General features: G+C 43.2%; 1 protein-coding gene across 8 annotated transcripts in view; it reads right to left on the minus strand.

The window, feature by feature from the left end:
• Nucleotides 1-233: 233 nt before the first annotated feature.
• Nucleotides 234-24393, minus strand: part of AHCYL2 (adenosylhomocysteinase like 2) — a 169784-nt gene continuing 145624 nt past the window's right edge. For all 8 annotated transcript variants that reach the window (XM_069765407.1, XM_069765408.1, XM_069765410.1 and 5 more), the window contains exons 12-17: nucleotides 8691-8785; nucleotides 8397-8495; nucleotides 5698-5766; nucleotides 4607-4685; nucleotides 4383-4503; nucleotides 234-3077 (exon numbers count right to left, since the gene is read on the minus strand). In XM_069765407.1, coding sequence (XP_069621508.1) covers nucleotides 3071-3077; nucleotides 4383-4503; nucleotides 4607-4685; nucleotides 5698-5766; nucleotides 8397-8495; nucleotides 8691-8785 — 470 coding nt within the window. In that variant the 3' untranslated portion in view covers nucleotides 234-3070. The remainder of the gene's footprint in view (nucleotides 3078-4382; nucleotides 4504-4606; nucleotides 4686-5697; nucleotides 5767-8396; nucleotides 8496-8690; nucleotides 8786-24393) is intronic.

Below are 24393 nucleotides of genomic sequence, written 5' to 3' on the forward strand. Positions count from 1 at the left end.
GCATGGTTCAGGTCCTAGACGAGTGGCTTGATAATATTAGCGCCATCTGACGTCAGCCTATGTTTCACGCTCTGCTACAGTCTGTTGGTGAGTTTATCTGTCTGCATAGATGGAGGGAGGACGATGCACACATCAGATGGTCAGCTGGTCTTTATTAAATGCAGACGGTAGGATGCAAAGGTTGAAAGCTACATCCTGAATGTAATGGAGACAGAAAAGGCTTTAAGACGCAATTATTTTCCATTATTTTATTCATGTTTAAGATTACAGATTTCTTATTGCTGATCTAATACAATCACTCATACATTAAAATGTAAAAGACTGTAGTACAGGACAATGAGTGCAGACTGTCAGACCCCACTGCTGCTGAAGGGAGGGCCACAGAGGACTGTGCATTGCTCACCAGCAACATAGAGCTGTCATATATTCCAACAATGCCCAAAAATATTAAATGCATTTTGCTGGTATCCTGTATATCCTGCTCTTGTAGATTTCTCAGTTATTAGCTATAAGGTTTATCTTCAGACACCAAAACAAGACGTAGCGAATTAAAGAAAGCTTCAGGAGTGGTAGGATGCAGGAGAAAGGTCCGAGACCTCCAGGAGGAGCCATTCTATGGGAATTACAACTACAGTGCATCAGTCAGCGACACCCGGTATACACAGCGGGGAAGCCAAACTCATCTGAATGTATATCCACATTGTCAATTCATCTAATAAGGCAAAAGGCCTAGTGGTTTTCTTGCTTTGGATTTCTAGTTTCTAGTGATTTGATCCCCATGAATATTGATTCAGAAAATAAAACATCCGGCCTCACGTGTGTGTCTGGCAGACCAAGCGATCAAAAATACTAAAAAAAAAACCAAACCCTCAAAAAAAACCCACACCAAATTACCAATTTGATTTAGTGACAGTCTGTCAAATATATTTTTGAAGAAAAAAAAAAAGTTTGCAGAGTTTTGCTACCACTTTGTGGCAGTAAAATACAAGAAAAGAATCTTTATCTAAAGGGGCAGTTTCAAGTTCTTAAAATGGGTGCAATTGCAAAGTGCTGATAAAAACAGACAACTTTGAAATTTACCTTTAATTAAAAATCCTCTTTTTGGAAGAATTTTATATAGCTTACAGCTCGTTGCCAAGGCCTTGTGGTCTCACAGCGGCCATTACCCAGGCAAGGAGAGCACGCTGCTTGGAGATTCTATACTTTGGCCAGACTAAATGCTTCAGAGCAGGCGCTAGTCTTAGTCCCCCAGAACTTATCAGTTGCCTCCGCTAGCAGCCTGGGAGAGTGCCCAGTTCAAACCAGTGCTGCGACCACACTGCTGGTCTGATGTGTCAGTAATCAGAAGCACGCTGCTCCTGGCAACCAGGAAGCCGAAAGGCAGAGGAGCGGTGTGCTCCAGAAGAAAAGCTGTGGTGCCTGAAAAAGCTAATACTTGGCTTGAAAATAAATCCTATAGATGCAGAAGTAATTATGCGAATACAGGACAGTAGTATACAGCTCTGCTGTATATATACAATGCTTCAATACTCTCTATAGCGCAGTACATCACAATACAGTCTCAACTTTGCCGTTATGTAGCAGCAGAATACTGCAATGTGCAGTAAAAGGAACAATATCTCTAGATTTTCTTACATACTAAATTAAAAAGTGTCAAATACAGAATCATCAGACTTACTATGGAGGTAATTGATTAACATAATCATGAAAAAAAAGTCAGCAAATAATTTTTCTTTCAAGCCTTTGGAACATGACAAAACGAAAACTACATGAAGTGGCTTTTCCAAGTTACCTACTGGCAGCTTACATAGGTTCCCATAGGGGGAATTCACAGCTTCAGCAGGGAATGTGTAGTGCCCCCCTTTGATGAGGATGACTAAGGACTGCTGGCAAATTACGAAGGACCTCAGTTGGAAGAGGGACAAAAACAAAGGCTAATTGGAGCCATTTTGCTAAGCAAAGAGCAAATATATTAGAGCAAACCAGCCAAGAAAGCAGAGAATGTGCATTTTGTTAATTACCAGCACAAAGATGTACAATACACAGTGGTACCTTAGAGTAGAGGTTTCTATCATTTAGTCATCATCATGGTGCGCACAATGGAAGTGGACATCAATTCACTCATCACAAGTGAGTGGTTCATTTCTCAATGGTAAGAGACCAGAGAATTATTGTTAACCGATCTGGATCTGTGGAAAGTGTAATATGGGGCCACGGCAGGAGATCGATTTGAGACAATGTCATGTCTTGTATACTGCGTGACAGGCATTAATACAAAGACAACAAGAGAAACCTAGACACAGTACCACAGCAGATACCTCTTATTAATCCATGGGCCAAAGTAGCACATACACATTCTGTAAGGAGCCAGCAAACCATGGGGTTCATGGAATAATGCAAATGTACAGTACAAGGATGGACCATCAGGAAGGCTTGCATTCATTTACTCATGTAGCTACTAACATGCATCACAGTTTAGTGATTTATTATGTAGTGTTGTAACTATTTTGGAGCCATCACAGCAGCAGAAGTGGTGGAGGCCAATATTAATAATATTATCTCCATTACCCTGGGAGGAAAAAAAAAAAAAAAAAACCTTCACTATTAAAAACCACAATAAAATAGGATTTAAGTCACTTTACAGCTTTCATTAAGATATCCGCACTTTGCATCCTTCAAAATAATCAATGTTAAAAGAGAAAATAAAAATGAGAGTTGATGTAAAATGAGATTGATTTTAGGATTCTTGGTTGTTAACGCGTTCCCCTTCCCATGTGCTACCGGGAGATGAGTAGTGTTAACAGATAAGTACAGCAGAAATCTGGAGGGACTTGTCAAAGACCTAAAAACAAGCTGCCCAAAACCCCAGCAATCTGTGATTAGCACAGTATATTCTAGGCATCTTCACTTTAATAAATACCCTAATATATTGTTTGCTAATATGGCAGATAGTCCAGTTCTTGTACTAAGAGCCGGCTGTACAGTGGCTGTGAAAGGCGTCATATTTTTATTTGATTTTTCCAGAATCTCCATCTTCCAACAGCTCCTGGTTTGTGGTATTCAGATGCACTCAATACCTATAGGAGAGAACACACACGTAAGTCTTAAAATCTTTGAAAATCTCTAGCACGCTTGTTTTTCACTACACGAGGATGACGTTTTCAAACCCAATATATATCTATCGTACTGGAGCTTGTTGTGAATTTGCAGTGCAGAATGGGAACAGCAAAACCGCCACTTCTGAACATGTCCGAATCTAGAAATGTGGGGTTTACAAGTTATTATAGGAGACATCTCCTCCATTTCATTTAGAACATAAAAATGTGCCCACCCTTATAAACTTATGTAATCTGCATTGATAGCAATTCACTATGATCTTGTGTCAACATTTGCTTTTTTATGACATTGGAGTACGAGTATAACAGATGGAGTATCGTTCCACACTGCTCAGGACATAATGGGTTCAGGGAAAAGTCAAGTAACAAAGCTGCACTAACGCTATAGCTGGTAAACCTGAAATTGGAATTGCATTACTGCTCTAGAAAACCGGAAAAAACGTAGTAATGCAATTCCAATTTCAGGTTTGCATGCTACAGTTACTTTGTTAGTTATATATGGAGGTGGCTTCTCAGTGTCTGTTCTCTTTTTGGAAGTTACAGTCAGTCTTTGATATCAGGAATAAGTTAAGGTCACCATACACATTGGATGGCTGTCAGCCGAATTATGACTCGACCGACAGCCATCCAGCTCTCCGATACTCAGGACTGCTCATTCGGCACTGTTCTCCATGAGCAAGTCGTCGCCTGATATGTCTCATCTCCAGGAGACAAATTGTCCAAAATCAGACAAGTCGGCTTGATATTTCCCTTCAATACATAGACCATGGGCTGAAACCGTTGTTATGGGTGGGTTTTGACAACAGTAGTCTACCATGAATGGGGGCTTTAAGGAAACTCCTAAGAGATTAAATGGTTACTCTACTCTCCGTGTTTGGTAAATGCATTCACTCCATTGCAGCTCCTGGAGATTGACAGTGCGGGCTGGCAGAAAGGCTGTGCCGCTGGCCCCAACCGTGCGCTCTACCATGCTGCAAGCAGGAGCAGCTTTGCCCCTTCAGCTCCAGAAAAGTATAAGCGAACTGAAAAGCAGTGCATACAGGCGCACGCTCCGTGCAGACTGAGCTGTCTCCTCTGATGGACTGCAGTGGTGTGTGGTAACCGAAGCAAAGAGCAGTAGACGATAGAACTACAAATTGCTGTTCTTGACAACAGACAGAATGTTTAATGCGCTTCGTTTTACAACCAAGGTGTAAGTGTACCCATTCATGATGAGAAAATGCTTTTGAAATGGTAAACTGCTAAACAAAAATTAAAAATACATACCTGTAGTAGTTTGGTTTAAAAGGCCCATTTTTGTTGAGACCGAGATATTTGGCCTGCTCATCAGAAAGTTCAGTCAGGTGGGCATCAAATGTGGGAAGATGGAGGCTTGCTACATATTCATCTAAAAAGAAAAAGGCCATCCACTCATGAATCTAAACAGCCAAGTATAGAGAACGTGTACAGCTATTCAAAATAGTACAAGTTTCTCCTATTGGAACACTCACCCATTTTTTTAGGCAAAAGGTAGACATCCTGCTTGTAGCGCCCCTCGGGAGCATTGTAGAGTTCTATGAGTGCGAGTGCCTGTAAATGCAGACAAGATGGTGACTGGAGCAGAGCACAAAGCAGACATGATAGAATATAGAATTGTCTGGCAGGGAAATGCGAACTATAAGAATATGGAGGAAATATTTACTAATAGTTGACAAATACAAGAAAGTCAGTCACTGTTTGTGTGCATAATGTTACTATACACAGCTTTATGTGTGCACTATGTTACTATATACAATTATTAGGTTCTGTAGAAGGACGTAGATCTGGGGATTTATTATGATGGAATATAGGCTGAACTGGATGGACAAATGTCTTTTTTCGGCCTTACTAACTATGTTACTATGTTACTATGTTCACCATTGCGTGAAATATTTCCATTAGTTCCAGAAAATAGAGGCCCGGGAGATATTTACGGTGTGGTAACAGTGGCCATGCAATTAACGTTTTACCTACAGGCCTCCAAAATTGCTACATATCCACTGGATAGATAACGGTTATATCAGTGTGGGTCAAAAGATGTCCCCCGGCTGCAAGTGTGTGGATAGGAGATGGTAAATGGAGCCGGTTGTGCGCCATTTACTGTCTATGTGGATGACGATAGCCAAGCACAGCAGTTTGATATCCTCATCTTTCCCGTAGGTAATGAATTAAGAAAAACAGCAGGTAATTGACCGGCCTGCTTTATTCTACTCCTTATAGCTGTGGTCTTGCAGTCAGGGCAGACAAAACTCCCATATTCTGGTGATTGATGGGGGGTACAAGCACAGATTTAACAATATTTTGAATATGTGATAAATGGGCTTTTTTGTCTGCAAAAATTTAAGTATGGTAATGAAATAATCGTAAAAAACTATTGATATGGCATTTAGAGTAAAATATTGGGATCTTGATTTAGTCCTGGCAGATTGATAGATTTCAAAATTATTTTGGTATCAGGACTAACGTCAGCTTATTGGAACGTGCCAAAAGGCGGAAACATTTTATAATAAGCGTCATAATACATATATTGTTTTCTAGGTTTTGCTTTCTAAATGTGACTGACCTGTGTAGTAGCAGTAATCGATAACACAAAAGTGGGAACAGTAGAACAGCTCAGATTAAGCAGCCGGCCCTGGAAGGAAAAGCACAGAAGACATCAATGGAAAGTACCCGTATATGCTCGAGCATAAGCCGACCCCCCCTAATTTTGCCACAAAAAACTGGGGAAACCTAATGACTCGAGTATAAGCCTAGGGTGGAAAATGCAGCAGCTACCGGTAAATTTCAAAAGTAAAAATAGATACCAATAAAAGTAAAATTAATGGAGACATCAGTAGGTTAAGTGTTTTTGAATATCCATATTGAATCAGGAGCCCCATATAATGCTCCATACAGTTTGATGGGCCCCATTAGATGCTCCATATTAAAATATGCCCTATATAATCCTGCATAAAGGGTAATAAGGGCCCCATAAGATGCTCCAGAGATATTTGCCCTATATAGTGCTGCACAAACGTTATGGCCCCATAAGATGCTCCGTACAGTCACTTGCCCCATATAGTGCTGCACAAGCGTTATGGCCCCATAAGATGCTCCGTACAGTCACTTGCCCCATATAGTGCTGCACAAGCGTTATGGCCCCATAAGATGCTCCATAGAGTCACTTGCCCCATATAATGCTGCACAAGCGTTATGGCCCCATAAGATGCTCCGCACAGTCACTTGCCCCATATAGTGCTGCACAATCGTTATTGCCCCATAAGATGCTCCGTACAGTCACTTACCCCATATGCTTTTGCTGCGATAAAAAAAAAAAAATCACATACTCACCTCTCTTCGCTCAGGACCCCCGGCACTTTCAATATTTACCTGCTCATTGTGCGGTTCCGTCTTCAGCACTGACTACGTCACCGCGCCCTCTGACCTGAGCGTCACAGCCAGAGGACGAAGAAGGAGCTGCACCGGAACGAGGAGCGGTAAATATTGCGCTGCGCTCCCCCTCCCCGTATACTCACCTACTGCTGGCGCTGTGAAGTCCCTGCTTCTTCCATCGCTGCATCTTCCTGCATTGAGCAGTCACAGTTACCGCTCATTACAGTAATGAATATGTGGCTTTACCTCTATGGGAAGTGGAGCCGCATATTCATTACTGTAATGAGCGGTACCATGTGACCGCTCAGCACAGGAAGAATCTGCAGCGCTGGAAGAAGCAGGGATGTGCAGGGACCGCGCCAGCAGTAGGTAACTATAATTAGACAGACCCCAGCCCCCCCCCCCCCCACCTGCCGACCCTGGGTATGACTCGAGTATAAGCAGAGAGGGGGACTTTCTGCCCAAAAAAACGGGCTGAAAATCTTGGCTTATACTCGAGTATATACGGTAGTTAAATGTTACTTTAAAAAACACAATTATTAAATCTCCACCAGTCCAGTCTGTACTAGGCTTACAGATGAGAAGAGGCACCAGAGGTGCTGCAGGTAGGAGGGAATGTGCAGCGCTGTGGCCTGTGACTACAGAATGTGGCTGCTGGACTAGGGTCCTGCGAGGCTTTGACCTCTTGTGGGTTTTAACCATTGCCCTGAGGGTTGCCAACCTAAATTTTGCAAATTTTATTTTATTTATTTTTACACAACTTAATCAAAAGTCTTGGACATATTATAAGTAGCATTTGTCTATAATGCAATATACTGATATTAACACATTCCCAGCATTTGCTGTGAGCTGTCAAAGAACAATTACAATCTGAATGACCTGCTTAAGTACATTTGATTTCATGCACAATGGAGAAAGTGCCAGATTTTTACTGATGATCCAGCAATTTATGGATGGTTGGCAAGCTGGCCTGGCACGGTAGGGGCACCTTGTTATAGAGTTGTAATGGACTGGCCAGCTGTGGTGTGCAGTAGTGCTGCCATACCTAGGCAGAAGACGTTCTAGTTATAGGACTGCCAGCTTGTTGGAGGAGATTCAGAAAGAGGCCGACATAGGTGTGAAAAGCTGAGGAGCCAAACCAATGCACTGAAACATTAGTATTTAGGACAGTGTTTAGTGTGTAGGGGAACTAAGGTGCCTGCTGTGGTCTGTGAGAAAGAACTGGCATGAGCTTGTCCTCCAGGGGGCCATGAGTGGGCTGGCAGCTAAGAGAAATGACTGTGTGCCGAAAAGCAACTGTGCAGACGGTCGGCTGAAGCTCTGACATTGAACCAGAGTCGGAGAAGTGCCAGAGTGCTACGTTACTGCAAATAATGAGTATTGGCACAGAAAGACAGATGGGTCCAGTTGATGGAGTGCCTCCTGGCTAGAGTTAACTCAATGTAAGCGGTCAGCCTCGTCACTGAACGATGGGTGAAAGCCAGTAACCACTGCAAGAGGGAATAAAACCCTCATCAACAAGCGGAGTAGAAGTGTTCCTGGTCCTCATCGAAGAATAAGCCAGCCACAGGGCGAAGATCTATAAGGTTTATGTGCTGTGATTTTAAGTCTGTTCTACAACCATCAAGCTGACTGCTCTACAACCCACAAGCACGATCCAGCGCATGATTGCTAGAGATCAATTTGTATCCATGACACATACAAACAGTAGAGCACTGTACTCTCCTCCTCCGTCCGTCCCATAGAGTGGCAGAACCCATGCATCCTAACTGCAGTGAGGAGGAATCGGTATAGAGAGCCCCGTTCTCATGACCAGAACGTAGGTTTGTGATTTACTAAAACTCTTCATACTGTAAAGTATATAACTACAGTTTAGGAGGTTCTCAATACCTCAGCCAGAAGAACAATTCTCTTGCCATCAGGCCAGATGACATGGTCAACTTGAGACCGCACTCGCTCCCATGTCAGTTCAGGAGTACGCAGGCTCGCCTGATGGGGAGAAAGCAAAAAATATATATATATCGCAACAATTGTTAAATTTAACACTGTAAGAAAGGTAGAGAAAACATGAATTATTCTTAGACCCCATATGTGTAAAGATAAAATCTGCCAGCCTCATGTATTATTCCTCCCAACGGACCTCAGCGCTCTATAGAACCCCCATCATACTGCACCGCTACTTACCACATCTATCTCCGTGTTGGAGTGCCCCATGTTGCAGACAATACAGCCGTTCTTCATACGATCTAGTTGTTCTCTAGTCACCACGTTCTTGTTCCCTAACAGATTAACAAATTATGTTGCAGGCGACACTGTGATTACATCTCTCAACAAGTTAGAAAATACTTTTACAGTGGTTGTGAGTCATTGCAAGAGAACATCAAAGGGAAAAAGGTTTGCCTAAAAATATGTTAAGTGTTCACCGCACGATGAAAACGATGCTAGGATGAAGCCTCACCCTACGTCAAGTGTTCTTCTGGTATGGATCAAATGAGGCCGGTTCTGTAAGATGGCGGAGACTCATGGACAATAAGAATCTGTGTAGCGCTCTGTGTCACAGCACTTTACATACATGTACACAATACCAGAGTAACAGTACTACAAAGCACAAAAGAGCAATGAAGGGCCCGATCACAAGAGCTTACAATCTATGAGGAAATGGGGGACGTTGTATTGTATGGTATGGACCAGCATCTTTATAATAAATACATAGAGGTATTCATGCAAGGTTACATTAACCAGTCATAAGCCAAGATCTGTGTACGTACAGATACAAAGTGCCGAGTACATACAGTGAGTGGGAACCGTTGGTAAATAGGGTGGCGCAGTGGTTAGCATGGTGGCTCAGTGGTTAGCACTGCAGCCTTCTAATCCCACCCAGGACAACATCTGCAAAGAGTTTGTATGTTCTCCCCGTGTTTGCGTGGGTTTCCTCTGGTTACTCCGGTACCACATTCCAAAGACATACTGATAGGGAATTTAGATTGTGAGCCCCAATAGGGACAGTGATGATAATGTGTGCAAACTGTAAAGCGCTGCGGAATATGTTTGCGCTATATAAAAATAAAGATTATTATTATTAACCCCTTTACCCCCAAGGGTGGTTTGCACGTTAATGACCGGGCCAATTTTTACAATTCTGACCACTGTCCCTTTATGAGGTTATAACTCTGGAACGCTTCAATGGATCCTGGTGATTCTGACATTGTTTTCTCGTGACATATTGTACTTCATGACAATGGTAAAAATTATTTGATAGTACCTGCGTTTATTTGTGAAAAAAACGGAAATTTGGCGAAAATTATGAAAATTTCGCAATTTTCCAACTTTGAATTTTTATGCAATTAAATCACAGAGATATGTCACACAAAATACTTAATAAGTAACATTTCCCACATGTCTACTTTACATCAGCACAATTTTGGAACCAAAATTTTTTTTTGTTAGGGAGTTATAAGGGTTAAAAGTTGACCAGCAATTTCTCATTTCTACAACACCATTTTATTTTAGGGACCACATCTCATTTGAAGTCATTTTGAGGGGTCTATATGATAGAAAATACCCAAGTGTGACACCATTCTAAAAACTACACCCCTCAAGGTGCTCAAAACCATATTCAAGAAGTTTATTAACCCTTCTGGTGCTTCACAGGAATTTTTTGAATGTTTAAATAAAAATGAACATTTAACTTTTTTTCACAAAAAATGTAATTCAGCTCCAATTTGTTTTATTTTACCAAGGGTAACAGGAGAAAATGGACCCCAAACATTGTTGTACAATTTGTCCTGAGTATGCCAATACCCCACATGTGGGGGTAAACCACTGTTTGGGCGCATGGCAGAGCTCGGAAGCGAAGGAGCGCCATTTGACTTTTCAATGCAAAATTGACTGGAATTGAGATGGGACGCCATGTTTCGTTTGGAGAGCCCCTGATGTGGCTAAACATTGAAACCCCCCACAAGTGACACCATTTTGGAAAGTAGACCCCCTAAGGAACTTATCTAGAGGTGTGGTGAGCACTTTGACCCAACAAGTGCTTCACAGAAGTTTATAATGTAGAACCGTAAAAATAAAAAATCATATTTTTTCACAAAAATTATCTTTTCGCCCCCAATTTTTTATTTTCCCAAGGGTAAGAGAAGAAATTGGACCCCAAAAGTTGTTGTACAATTTGTCCTGAGTACGCTGATAGCCCATATGTGGGGGTAAACCACTGTTTGGGCGGATGGGAGAGCTCGGAAGGGAAGGAGCGCCGTTTGACTTTTCAATGCAAAATTGACAGGAATTGAGATGGGACGTCATGTTGCGTTTGAAGAGCCACTGATGTGCCTAAACATTGAAACCCCCCACAAGTGACACCATTTTGGAAAGTAGACCCCCTAAGGAACTTATCTAGAGGTGTGGTGAGCACTTTGACCCACCAAGTGCTTCACAGAAGTTTATAATGTAGAACCGTAAAAATAAAAAATCATATTTTTTCACAAAAATTATCTTTTTGCCCCCAATTTTTTATTTTCCCAAGGGTAAGAGAAGAAATTGGACCCCAAAAGTTGTTGTACAATTTGTCCTGAGTACGCGGATACCCCATATGTGGGGGTAAACCACTGTTTGGGTGGATGGGAGAGCTCGGAAGGGAAGGAGCGCCGTTTGACTTTTCAAAGCTAAATTGACAGGAATTGAGATGGGACGCCATGTTGCGTTTGAAGAGCCACTGATGTGCCTAAACATTGAAACCCCCCACAAATGACACCATTTTGGAAAGTAGACCCCCTAAGGAACTTATCTAGAGGTGTGGTGAGCACTTTGACCCACCAAGTGCTTCACAGAAGTTTATAATGCAGAGCCGTAAAAATAAAACAAAATTTTTTTCCCACAAAAATTATTTTTTTAGCCCCCAGTTTTGTATTTTCCTGAGGGTAACAGGAGAAATTGGACCCCAAAATTTGTTGCCCAATTTGTCCTGAGTGCGATGATACACCATATGTGGGGGGAACCACTGTTTGGGCACATGGGAGGGCTCAGAAGGGAAGGAGTGCCATTTGAATGCAGACTTAGATGGAATGGTCTGCAGGTGTCACATTGCGTTTGCAGAGCCCCTAATGTACCTAAACAGTAGAAACCCCCCACAAGTGACACCATTTTGGAAAGTAGACCCCCTTAGGAACTTATCTAGATGTGTGCTGAGCGCTTTGACCCACCAAGGGCTTCACAGAAGTTTATAATGGAGAGCCGTAAAAATAAAAAAAAAATTTTTTCCCACAAAAATTATTTTTTAGCCCCCAGTTTTGTATTTTCCCGAGGGTAAAAGGAGAAATTCGACCCCACAATTTGTTGTCCAATTTGTCCTGAGTGCGCTGATACCCCATATGTGGGGGGGAACCACTGTTTGGGCGCATGGGAGGGCTCGGAAGGGAAGGAGCTCCATTTGGAATGAGGACTTAGATGGAATGGTCTGCAGGTGTCACATTGCATTTGCAGAGCCCCTAATGTACCTAAACAGTAGAAACCTCCCACAAGTGACACCATTTTGGAAACTAGACCCCCTAAGGAACTCATCTAGATGTGTTGTGATATCTTTGAACCCCCAAGTGTTTCACTACAGTTTGTAACGCAGAGCCGTGAAAATTAAAAAAAAAAATCTTTCCCCCCAAAATTATTTTTTAGCCCCCAGTTTTGTATTTTCCCGAGGGTAAGAGGAGAAATTCGACCCCAAAAGTTGTTGTCCAATTTGTCCTGAGTACGCTGATACCCCGTATGTTGGGGGAAACCAACTTTTGAGCGCATGGCAGAGCTCGGAAGGGAAGGAGCGCCATTTGGAATGCAGACTTAGATGGAATGGTCTGCAGACGTCACATTGCGTTTGCAGAACCCCTAATGTACCTAAACAGTAGAAACCCCCCACAAGTGACCCCATATTGGAAACTAGACCCCCCAGGGAACTAATCTAGATGTGTTGTGAGAACTTTGAACCCCCAAGTGTTTCACTACAGTTTATAACGCAGAGCCGTGAAAATAAAAAATCTTTTTTTTCCCCACAAAAAATATGTTTTAGCCCCGAGTTTTGTATTTTCCCAAGGGTAGCAGGAGAAATTGGACCCCAAAAGTTGTTGTCCTATTTGTCCTGAGTACGCTGATACCCCATATGTTGGGGTAAACCCCTGTTTGGGCACACGGGAGAGCTCGGAAGGGAAGAAGCACTGTTTTACTTTTTCAACGCAGAATTGGCTGGAATTGAGATCGGACGCCATGTCGCGTTTGGAGAGCCCCTGATGTGCCTAAACAGTGGAAACCCCCCAATTATAACTGAAACCCTAATCCAAACACATCCCTAACCCTAATCCCAACAGTAACCCTAACAACACCTCTAACCCTGACACACCCCTAACCCTAATCCCAACCCTATTCCCAACCGTAAATGTAATCTAAACCCTAACTGTAACTTTAGCCCCAACCCAAACTGTAGCCCTAGCCCTAACCCTAGCCCTAACCCTAATCCTAACCCTAACCCTAACCCTAACCCTAGCCCTAACCCTAACCCTAGCCCTAACCCTAGCCCTAGCCCTAACCCTAACCCTAGCCCTAACCCTAGCCCTAACCCTAGCCCTAGCCCTAGCCCTAACCCTAGCCCTAACCCTAGCCCTAACCCTAGCCCTAACCCTAGCCCTAACCCTAACCCTAACCCTAACCCTAACCCTAGCCCTAACCCTAGCCCTAACCCTAGCCCTAACCCTAGCCCTAACCCTAGCCCTAACCCTAACCCTAGCCCTAGCCCTAACCCTAACCCTAGCCCTAGCCCTAGCCCTAACCCTAGCCCTAACTCTAACCCTAGCCCTAATGGGAAAATGGAAATAAATACATTTTTTTTAATTTTTCCCTAACTAAGGGGGTGATGAAGGGGGGTTTGATTTACTTTTATAGCGGGTTTTTTAGCGGATTTTTATGATTGGCAGCCGTCACACACTGAAAGACGCTTTTTATTGCAAAAAATATTTTTTGCGTTACCACATTTTGAGAGCTATAATTTTTCTATATTCTGGTCCACAGAGTCATGTGAGGTCTTGGTTTTTGCGGGACGAGTTGATGTTTTTATTGGTAACATTTTCGGGCACGTGACATTTTTTGATCGCTTTTTATTCCGATTTTTGTGAGGCAGAATGACCAAAAACCAGCTATTCATGAATTTCTTTTGGGGGAGGCGTTTATACCGTTCCGCGTTTGGTAAAATTGATGAAGCAGTTTTATTCTTCGGGTCAGTACGATTACAGCGACACCTCATTTATATCATTTTTTTATGTTTTGGCGCTTTTATACGATAAAAACTATTTTATAGAAAAAATAATTATTTTTGCATCGCTTTATTCTCAGGGCTATAACTTTTTTATTTTTTTGCTGATGATGCTGTATGGCGGCTCGTTTTTTGCGGGACAAGATGACGTTTTCAGCGGTACCATGGTTAGTTATATCTGTCTTTTTGATCGCGTGTTATTCCACTTTTTGTTCGGCGGTATGATAATAAAGCGTTGTTTTTTGCCTCGTTTTTTTTTTTTTTTTCTTACGGTGTTTACTGAAGGGGTTAACTAGTGGGCCAGTTTTATAGGTCGGGCCGTTACGGACGCGGCGATACTAAATATGTGTACTTTTATTGTTTTTTTTTTTTTATTTAGATAAAGAAATGTATTTATGGGAATAATATTTTTATTTTTTTTTCATTATTTTGGAATATTTTTTTTAATTTTTTTTTACACATTTGAAATTTTTTTTTTTTACTTTTTTACTTTGTCCCAGGGGGGGACATCACAGATCAGTGATCTGACAGTTTGCACAGCACTCTGTCAGATCACTGATCTGATAGGAGTGCAGGCTGCTTCACAGTGCCTGCTCTGAGCAGGCTCTGTGAAGCCACCTCCCTCCCTGCAGGACCCGGATCCGCGGCCATCTTGGATCCGGGGCTGGAGGGAGCAGGGAGGGAGGTGAGACCCTCGCAGCAACGCGATCACATCGCGTTGCTGCGGGGGGCTCAGGGAAGCCCGCAGGGAGCCCCCTCCCTGCGCGGTGCTTCCCTGTACCGCCGGCACATCGCGATCATCTTTGATCGCGGTGTGCCGGGGGTTAATGTGCCGGGGGCGGTCCGTGACCGCTCCTGGCACATAGTGCCGGATGTCAGCTGCGATAAACAGCTGACACCCGGCCGCGATCGGCGGCGCTCCCCCCGTGAGCGCTGCCGATCGCACATGACGTACTATTGCGTCCTTGGGAAGAAAAGCCCACCCCACATGGACGCAATAGTACGTCTAATGGCAGAAAGGGGTTAAATAGGAGCAGAATCCAAGGAAAGCGTAGGAATAGAGAACAGTAGAGTGGGGTGATGTTACAGGCCGCACTAGAGCAATGTATTTTTATGGCACGGAGTCCATGGATTTCCAAGACATCAGATGTTCCCCAAATGTTTCCTTTATTGCAAAACAAACAAACGCTGTAAATAAGGTGACATTTTGGCTACAAATGGCCCTTATGAAGCCAAAATTCACAAAAGTAAACCAAACACCTTCAACTTGAATTAGAGCTTGAAAAAGGCTCCTCATTTCCGAAATGCCACCATGCTAGCCTGGGTATTTTTTTTTTTTATTTTTTTTTAACAAGATGCAATAAAGAAAACATTTGTGGAATAACTGGTGCCTTGGAAATCCATTTCCTCTGTTGTATTAAGTGACTAGGGTGAATGTTGCTTCCAAAGAAAAGCACGGACCTGCAGAAGTGGTGCTGGGATATAGAACTGTTTGTAGGACACACACAAACTGTTGATATGCAAAATTAGCCAAATTGTCTGGGGTAGTGCATTTCTGAGAACTGGCACAGCACATAGAAAAAAATCTTGGGAGATTAAATTATTTTTTTAAATGATTATAGCTTGCTTTTAATGAGGTAAAATATGAAAAGTAATTTAACCCTCCGTCACATACAACTGATCTGACAGGCGCTTCTCTTTTACTTTCATTTCTCCTTCCTCACCAGATTGTGAGGAAACCCCCTCCCTCCAGGTAGTCTCCTGTCTCTTGAAGGTCTGTGAAACCTGATATCACAGTTGGGATTTCAGAGCTTCAGGGGAGAGGATATAGCTGCACAGATCTCTCAGGCTCATTGTATGTGAATACGTCACATTCAGTAAGGTTGGTATTTTATGTTTTTATTCATCACAATAGTTTATTTAGCTTGTTTTATGATTGTATAGCACAAAATGTGAGGATATTTCATAGACATAAGGGAGATTTTATAAAAGAAAGTGTGCTGCTCAGGCATATACAGTAGTTCCCTAACATATTCCTTCTCTTGCTTCAGATTATCTGCTGAAATGGAGAGGAAAATGTACAATTTATCCAAACAACTTGATGTTGAGGAAGTAACAAACATGCTGTTAGATGATAGAGACCTCACACTGAATGAGGATTTAGGAGAGGAAAGTGAGATTGATTCTCATGATTAGGTGGAAGAATGTGTCCTGGATTCTGAAACAGAGCAAGATGGTGACAGTGGTGAGGATGAAGAAGTTGGATCATATTATATTGGAAAAGATAAAAATACTAAATGGAACAAGAAGCCATTCCAGAAAAAACGTAGGGAACCTTTAAACATTATTACTCACCTTCCTGCAGTAATAGGAACTGCACGTAATGCAAAAACTGCAGTTGAATGCTGGAACAGTATATTTACAGATGACATTCTGGACTCTATTGTCACATATACCAACCAATATATAGACATTATAAAGGACAAGTACATCTGCAACAGAACCATCAAGCCCACAGATGAAATAGAACTGCGTGCTTTTTTTGGATTACTGTACCTTGCAGGAGCTTATAGGGCAAATAGACAAAGTTTGGAGGAACTTTGGGGTAAAGATGGGGATGGAGTTGAAAAATTTAGCCTTGTTATGTCCATAAACAGATTCAAGATTTTAATTCGTTGCCTTCGGTTTGACGACAGAACTACCCGAACCGAACGCAAAACACATGACCGACTTGCTCCAATTCGTGATATATTTCAAAGATTTGTTGTAAACTGTAAACAAAGTTATTACCCTGGAGAGAATCTCACTATTGACAAAATGCTCCCTGGTTTTCGTGGTAGATGTGCCTTTCGTCAATATATTCCATCAAAGCCAAACAAATATGGAATAAAAATGTATGCCCTTGTTGATGCCAGTAAGACCTACACTTACAACCTGGAAGTTTATGCAGGAAAACAACCAGAAGGTCCTTACTGTGTGAGCAACAAACAAATTGATGTTGTAAAAAGACTGGCTGAACCCTTATTTGGATCGGGTCGCAATATTACAGCTGACAATTGGTTTACAAGTTGTGATCTGATTGATTATCTGAAAATTCAGAAGCTGTCATATGTGGGAACTGTAAGAAAAAACAAAAGGGAATTGCCGCCACAGTTTGTTAGTGTGAAAGAGAGACAACAGTACAGCAGTATGTTTGCATTCCATAATGGAAAGGCTTTAGTTTCCTATGTACCACATGCCAAAAAAATCGTACTTCTTCTATCAACACTTCATGATGATGCTGCCATCGATCCTGGGACTGGGGCAGAAAAAAAACCGGAGATAATTACATTTTACAATGCCACCAAAGGGGGTGTGGATATAGCAGATCAGATGTGCTCCACTTCCAACGTCAGCAGAAACATCAAACGCTGGCCAATGGTCATATTTTTTGCTATGTTGAATTTGGGTGGTATAAATTCACAAGTAATTTATCTTGAAAACAAGCTTGAACCACTCCGTAGACGATTGTATCTGAAAAAATTGGCCCATGAACTAGTACTTGGAGAGCTACGCAGGAGAAGCGTGAAAACAATCGGTATCCCCTCTCGCCTTCAAGTTCAGCTCAAAAGGTTCCGCCCAGAAGATGATGGTGAAAAGTCACCATCTGCACCACCTCACAAAAGAAGGAGATGCACCACCTGCCAAACGGAAAGCAGAACCAGAAGGCTTTCAAATTATGAATGTCTCAAATGTCATAAAGCAATTTGGCTGACACATGCAAAAATGGTGTGTAATTCTTGCTATTTGCTCTGCAAGTGTGACTTTTCTGGGGAAACCTCAGCATCTACTTCTGATTGAATATGTTTTTAATAGTACTTAAGGTACCTTAAAATTAAAGGGAACCTGTCACCCCGTTTTTTGAATACTGTTAAATAGGGCCTGCGCTGTGTGTTCCTATAGTGTATGTAGTGTACCCCGATTCCCCACCTATGCTGAGAAATAACTTACCAAAGTCGCCGTTTTCGCCTGTCAATCAGGCTGGTCAGGTCGGGAGGGCGTGGTGACATCGCTGGTTCTTCCTCAGCTTTACGTTGGTGGCGTAGTGGTGAACAAGCAGCGCACGATCTGCGCTGTCATCCCTTTCGTCGGTGGGGGCGGCCATCTTCCTGGGGCCGCGCGTGCGCAGATCGAGTGCTCTGCTGCACGGGGCTTCAGGAAAATGGCCGCGGGATGCCGCGCGTGCGCATTAGAGATCGCGGCGGCCGTTGTCCCAAAGCAGAGTTTGCATCTCGGCTTTGGGAAAATGGCCGCCGCGATCTCTAATGCGCACGCACGGCATTCCGCGGCCATTTTCCTGAAGCCCCGTGCAGCAGAGCACTCGATCTGCGCACGCGCGGCCCCAGGAAGATGGCCGCCCCCACCGACGAAAGGGATGACAGCGCAGATCGTGCGCTGCTTGTTCACCACTACGCCACCAACGTAAAGCTGAGGAAGAACCAGCGATGTCACCACGCCCTCCCGACCTGACCAGCCTGATTGACAGGCGAAAACGGCGACTTTGGCAAGTTATTTCTCAGCATAGGTGGGGAATCTGGGTACACTACATACACTATAGGAACACACAGCGCAGGCCCTATTTAACAGTATTTATAGCTCAATCTCAAAAAACGGGGTGACCGGTTCCCTTTAAGTTTGTGTTCAAAAATTTTCTTTGTACATTTTTTTGAGAGAGTCGAACTGGGGACTATTTGGCGGGAGTTTTGAAAAGTTTGTATTTCATAGTTATTAGTTTTATGTTAAGTAAATGTTTTTTTTTTGCAACTGATTATGTGTAGTCTCTTTTATTACATCCCTATGAAGGTCACTGATCACTTTTAGAGCACTGAAATTGCAAACATTAGATATTATAGGTATTTTTCCAGCAGGCGCCTGACAGGCACATTGTATGTGAACTCGTTAGTCCGAATATTGTATGTGACGGAGGGTTAAAAAGGTTTGGTATTTCCACTTTTAAACACTAGGGGGAGCAGCTGCTGAAATCCTAGTCTATAACTAGCTCACATTACGACTGCAGTAAATGTGGGCGGAGTCTGCTCTCATGTGTGATGTCACCGCTCTCCTCCCCTTCTGGGTGTTTGATCCTAAACTTCATCCTCTTATCCCATAGCACAGTGACAAGTAGACAGCTAGTGACAAGTAGACTGTCACCAGGGACAGCTGTCAGCACAGATTCTGTTAGTTGGTGCTGCTCGCTGTATCAAACTGGGGTTAGAAACATGTAGGCCATCATGTGCATGATTAGATACACACTGGGATTCGATTCAGGGCCAAGTGTAGTGTATCACATGACGGGATTAGATATTGAGCTCAGCGGAGTGTATCACAGAGGATGGGATTAGATACGCAGTATCTAATGTAGGACACTGCTCTGTCCACTTCTATGGGAACAGTATTGTAATGTGTGACCACGCTGAATATTTTTTTTGGAGGTGGCGGAAATTAATGTGTGACCTCTGTCCACTTCTATTGGAGCAGTGGTGCAATGTGTGACCCCACTCCATCCACTACATTACTGCTCCCATAGACGTAGACAGAGCGGGGGGCACATATCACACCACTGCTTCCATAAAAGTGGAGGGAGCGGGGGTCACACATTTATTCACACCTCAAACCCCCAAAGAAAAATATTTTGCAGGGTCACAGAAGAGCATATCTCATAGCTTTGCAGCACTTACAAAGTAATTATTGTTTTATTGAACCCCCAGACTCCCAAATTTCCATATAGTACAATGGGCCCCACATAGTGCACCATACAGTATAATGCTCAATACAGAATAAAAACTAGAATTACAGTGCAGCGCCATTTTTTTGGGTGACTGCAGTGTGATCTACATGTGCTACTGGGCCAGAGGAACAGTGTGGACCATTGGTGAGTATCAGGGATGAGACGGTGTGAGAATCAGGGCCAGGCATGGTGCTTTTCTGCAGAGGCAAAAATATGAGGTAGAAAGAGACATGGAATATAAGAACAAGTCTTCCCCTGCTGCACTTTCCATCTTCATATTTTTGCCTCTGCACAAAAGCACCATGCCTGGCCCATCACTACTATAGCCCTGATACTTACCAATGGTCGCTGCTGCTCCTATTATCTATGATCTTTAATGCCGTCTGCTCTTCCTGTCTCCACAACTCCTCTGGTCTCCTCGCAACACACGTCCTGTTACACAGAGGTGAACAGTATAGCTTACTGTTACAGGTCCTGGTGATGGAGGGTAAGCGGAGTTGGGCTACAATAAAATGGCACCCGACCACACCTACAGCTATGGATTGTGCCGCCCACAGAGGCTGAACCGTAAGACATCAAGTCCACGTCAGACCCCTGTCTCCTATGCCCAAGAGCGGTCGTAATTGAAGACTAAGTGTTGTGCAATGACGCTTTCAAACCGGCAAAGTAAAGCCTCATTGGCTGCATCAAACATTTATTAAAAAAAAAATACAATTTAATAAAGTACAGGTTAAAACAAAAGGTTATGTAAAAAAAAAAAAAAAGCAGCACCTCCCCTTTAAGACAGAGCATGGGTAAGTTGGTAGACAGAGAAGATGAGAGGTGGGGGAGCACCATGTCTCGCTTTGTCAGTGGGCGTCATCAGCTTATACTGTATTCTACAGTGCATGAGCAACTAGTGCAATGACTGACACAGGGTGGAGGCATCGGTGTAATGGCTGAACATAAATGTAAACCGCCGCTGCATTCAGGACAGTTTGGAAAAGGGTAGAGTTTAGAGAGGAAGACAAATCAGTAGTGAGTTGCAGTAGCCCAGTTATGAATGATTAAGAGTGATAGTAAAAATATTTTGCAGTTGAAGATTAAAAAAGAGAAAGGTGGATTCCGGAGAGGTTTCTGAGGTGCATGTGACATGAACGAGCAAGTTATTGGATATAAGTTAGCAAACATATGAGACAATTGTAACTCCACGAGAGTGGGTGTAGTACCACACAAATGGAAAGATCAGCTTTGGGTTTCATAAAAATTGAGGACAATGTTAAAGGCAGAGGACAGGCAATCATTGGTATTTTGTAGTAATGCAGGGGTGATGTCAGGAGACTGTAATGGGGTTTCATCAGCACAGAGATGGTACACAGAGCCAAATCTGCTCACAGGTTCTCCATAACGCATATACGGTATATTTCTACACCAGGGTCCTGTGAATTCATTCATTAACCCCTTCATGACCCAGCCTATTTTGACCTTAATGACCTGGCCGTTTTTTGCAATTCTGACCAGTGTCCCTTTGAGGTAATAACTCAGAAACGCTTCAACGAATCCTAGCGGTTCTGAGATTGTTTTTTCGTGACATATTGGGCTTCATGTTAGTGGTAAATTTAGGTCGATAATTTTTGTGTTTATTTGTGAAAAAAATTGAAATTTGGCTAAAATTTTGAAAATTTCACAATTTTCAAATTTTGAATTTTTATTCTGTTAAAAGAGAGAGTTATGTGACACAAAATAGTTAATAAACAACATTACCCACATGTCTACTTTACATCAGCGCAATTGTGGAAACAAAATTTTTTTTTGCTAGGAAGTTAAGGGTTAAAAGTTGACCAGCGATTTCTCATTTTTACAGCAAAATTTACAAAAACATTTTTTTAGGGACCACCTCACATTTGAAGTCAGTTTGAGGGGTCTATATGGCTGAAAATACCCAAAAGTAACACCATTCTAAAAACTGCAACCCTCAAGGTGCTCAAAACCACATTCAAGAAGTTTATTAACCCTTCAGGTGCTTCACAGCAGCAGAAGCAACATGGAAGGAAAAAATGAACATTTAACTTTTTAGTCACAAAAATGATCTTTTAGTAACAATTTTTTTATTTTCCCCAAGGGTAAAAAGAGAAACTGGACACCAAAAGTTATTGTACAATTTGTCCTGAGTACGCTGATACCCCATATGTGGGGAGAACTACTGTTTGGGCGCACGACAGGGCTCGGAAGGGAAGGAGCGCCATTTGACTTTTTCAATGAAAAATTGGCTCCAATCTTTAACGGACACCATGTCGCGTTTGGAGAGCCCCTGTGTGCCTAAACATTGGAGCTCCCCCACAAGTGACCCCATTTTGGAAACTAGACCCCCCCCAAGGAACTTATCTAGATGCATAGTGAGCACTTTGAACCCCCAGGTGCTTCACAAATTGATCCGTAAAAATGAAAAAGTACTTTTTTTTTTTCACAAAAAATTTCTTTTAGCCTCAATTTGTTCATTTCCACATGGGCAACAGGATAAAATGGATCCTAAAATTTATTGGGCAATTTCTCCTGAGTGCACCGATACCTCACATGTGGGGGTACACCACTGTTTGGGCACACGGCAGGGCTCGGAAGGGAAGGAGCGCAATTTGACTTTTTGAATGAAAAATTAGCTCCAATCGTTAGCTGACACCATGTCGCGTTTGGAGCTCCCCCACATGTGATCCCATTTTGGAAACTAGACCTCCCATGGAACTAACCTAGATGTGCGGTGACCACTTTAAACCCCCAAGTGCTTCACAGAAGTTTATAACGCAGAGCCGTGAAAATAAAAAAATCATTTTTCTTTCCTCAAAAATTATTTTTTAGCCCGCAATTTTTTATTTTCACAAGAGTAACAGGAGAAATTGGACCCCAAAAGTTGTTGTCCAGTTTGTCCCGAGTACGTTGATACCCCATATGTGGGGGGGAACCACTGTTTGGGCACACGTCGGGGCTAAGAAGGGAAGTAGTGACGTTTTGTAATGCAGACTGATGGAATGGTCTGCGGGCATCATGTTACATTTGCAGAGCCACTGATGTGCCTAAACAGTAGAAACCTCCCACAAGTGACCCCATTTTGAAAACTAGACCCTGCAAGGAACTTATCTAGATATGTGGTGAGCACTTTGAACCCCCAAGTACTTCACAGAAGTTTACAACGCAGAGCCGTGAAAATAAAAAAAAAATTTCTTTCCTCAAAATGATGTTTTAGCAAGCAATTTTTTATTTTCACAAGGGTAACAGGAGAAATTGGACCCCAATAGTTGTTGCCCAGTTTGCACTGAGTATGCTGGTACCCCATATGTGGGGGTAAACCACTGTTTTGGCGCACGTCGGGGCTCGGAAGGGATGGAGCACCATTTGACTTTTTGAACGCAAGATTGGCTGGAATCAATGGTGACGCCATGTTGCGTTTGGAGACCCCTGATGAGCCTAAACAGTGGAAACCCCTCAATTCTAACTCTAACACTAACCCCAACACACCCCTAACCCTAATCACAACCCTAACCCCAACACACCCCTAACCACACCCCTAACCCCAGCAAACCCGTAACCCAAATCCCAACCCTAACCCCAACACACCCCTAACCATAACCCTAACCACAAGCCTAATCTTAACCCTATTTCCAACCCTAGCCCTAATTCCAACCCTAACCCTAAGGCTATGTGCCCACGTTGCGGATTCGTGTGACATTTTTCCGCACCATTTTTGAAAAATCCACGGGTAAAAGGCACTGCGTTTTACCTGCGGATTTACCATGGATTTCCAGTGTTTTTTGTGCAGATTTCACCTGCTTATTCCTATTGAGGAACAGGTGCAAAACGCTGCGGAATCCGCACAAAGAATTGACATGCTGCGGAAAATACAACACAGCGTTCCCGCGCGGTATTTTCTGCACCATGGGCACAGCGGATTTGGTTTTCCATAGGTTTACATGGAACTGTAAAGCTGATGGAAAACTGCTACGAATCCGCAGCGGCCACTCCGCTACGAATCCGCAGCCAAATCCGCACCGTGTGCACATAGCCTAATCCTAAAGGTATGTGCACACGATGCGGAAAACGCTGGGGGTCCACAGCATCTCCGCCGCTGCAGGTCCGCAGCAGTTTCCCATGAGTTTACAAAAAACGCTGCGCACATGCTGCGAAAAAAACTGCGCGGAAACGCAGCGGTTTACATTCCGCACATTTCACTTCTTTCTGCGGATTCCGCAGCGGTTTTACAACTGCTCCTATAGAAAACCACAGTGAAATCACCAGAAAAACAGCAGTAAATCCGCAGCGGTTTTGCACTGCGGATTTATAAAAACCACTGCGGAAAAATCCGCAGAGGACCAGAATATGTGTGCACATTCCCTAACCCTAACCCGAGTTCTAACTGTAGTGGGGAAAAAAAAATATTTTTTTATTGTTCCTACCTATGGGGGTGATAAAGGGGGGTTCATTACCTTTTTTTTATATTTTGATCACTGTGATAAAACCTATCACAGTGATCAAAACATACATGCAACGAATCTGCCGGCTGGCAGATTCGGTGGGCGCACTACGCATGCGCCCGCCATTTTTGAAGATGGCGGCGCCCATGAAAAAGACGGACGGACACCGGGAGCCTCGGTGAGTATGAGGGGGGGGAGATCAGGGCACGGGGGGGGGGGGGTGGCATAGGAGCACGGGGGGAGCGGACAGGAGGACAGGGGAGCGGAGCACAGAACGGAGGGGAGCAGAGCACAGATCGGAGGACTGGGGGGGCGATCAGTGGGGTGGGGGCACATCAGTGTTTCCAGCCATGGCCGATGATATTTGAAGCCACCCCCCTGGGCTGAACTACC

Source organism: Ranitomeya imitator, chromosome 4 (genome assembly GCF_032444005.1).
Source record: "Ranitomeya imitator isolate aRanImi1 chromosome 4, aRanImi1.pri, whole genome shotgun sequence".
In the NCBI taxonomy this organism is placed as follows: Eukaryota; Metazoa; Chordata; class Amphibia; order Anura; family Dendrobatidae; genus Ranitomeya; species Ranitomeya imitator.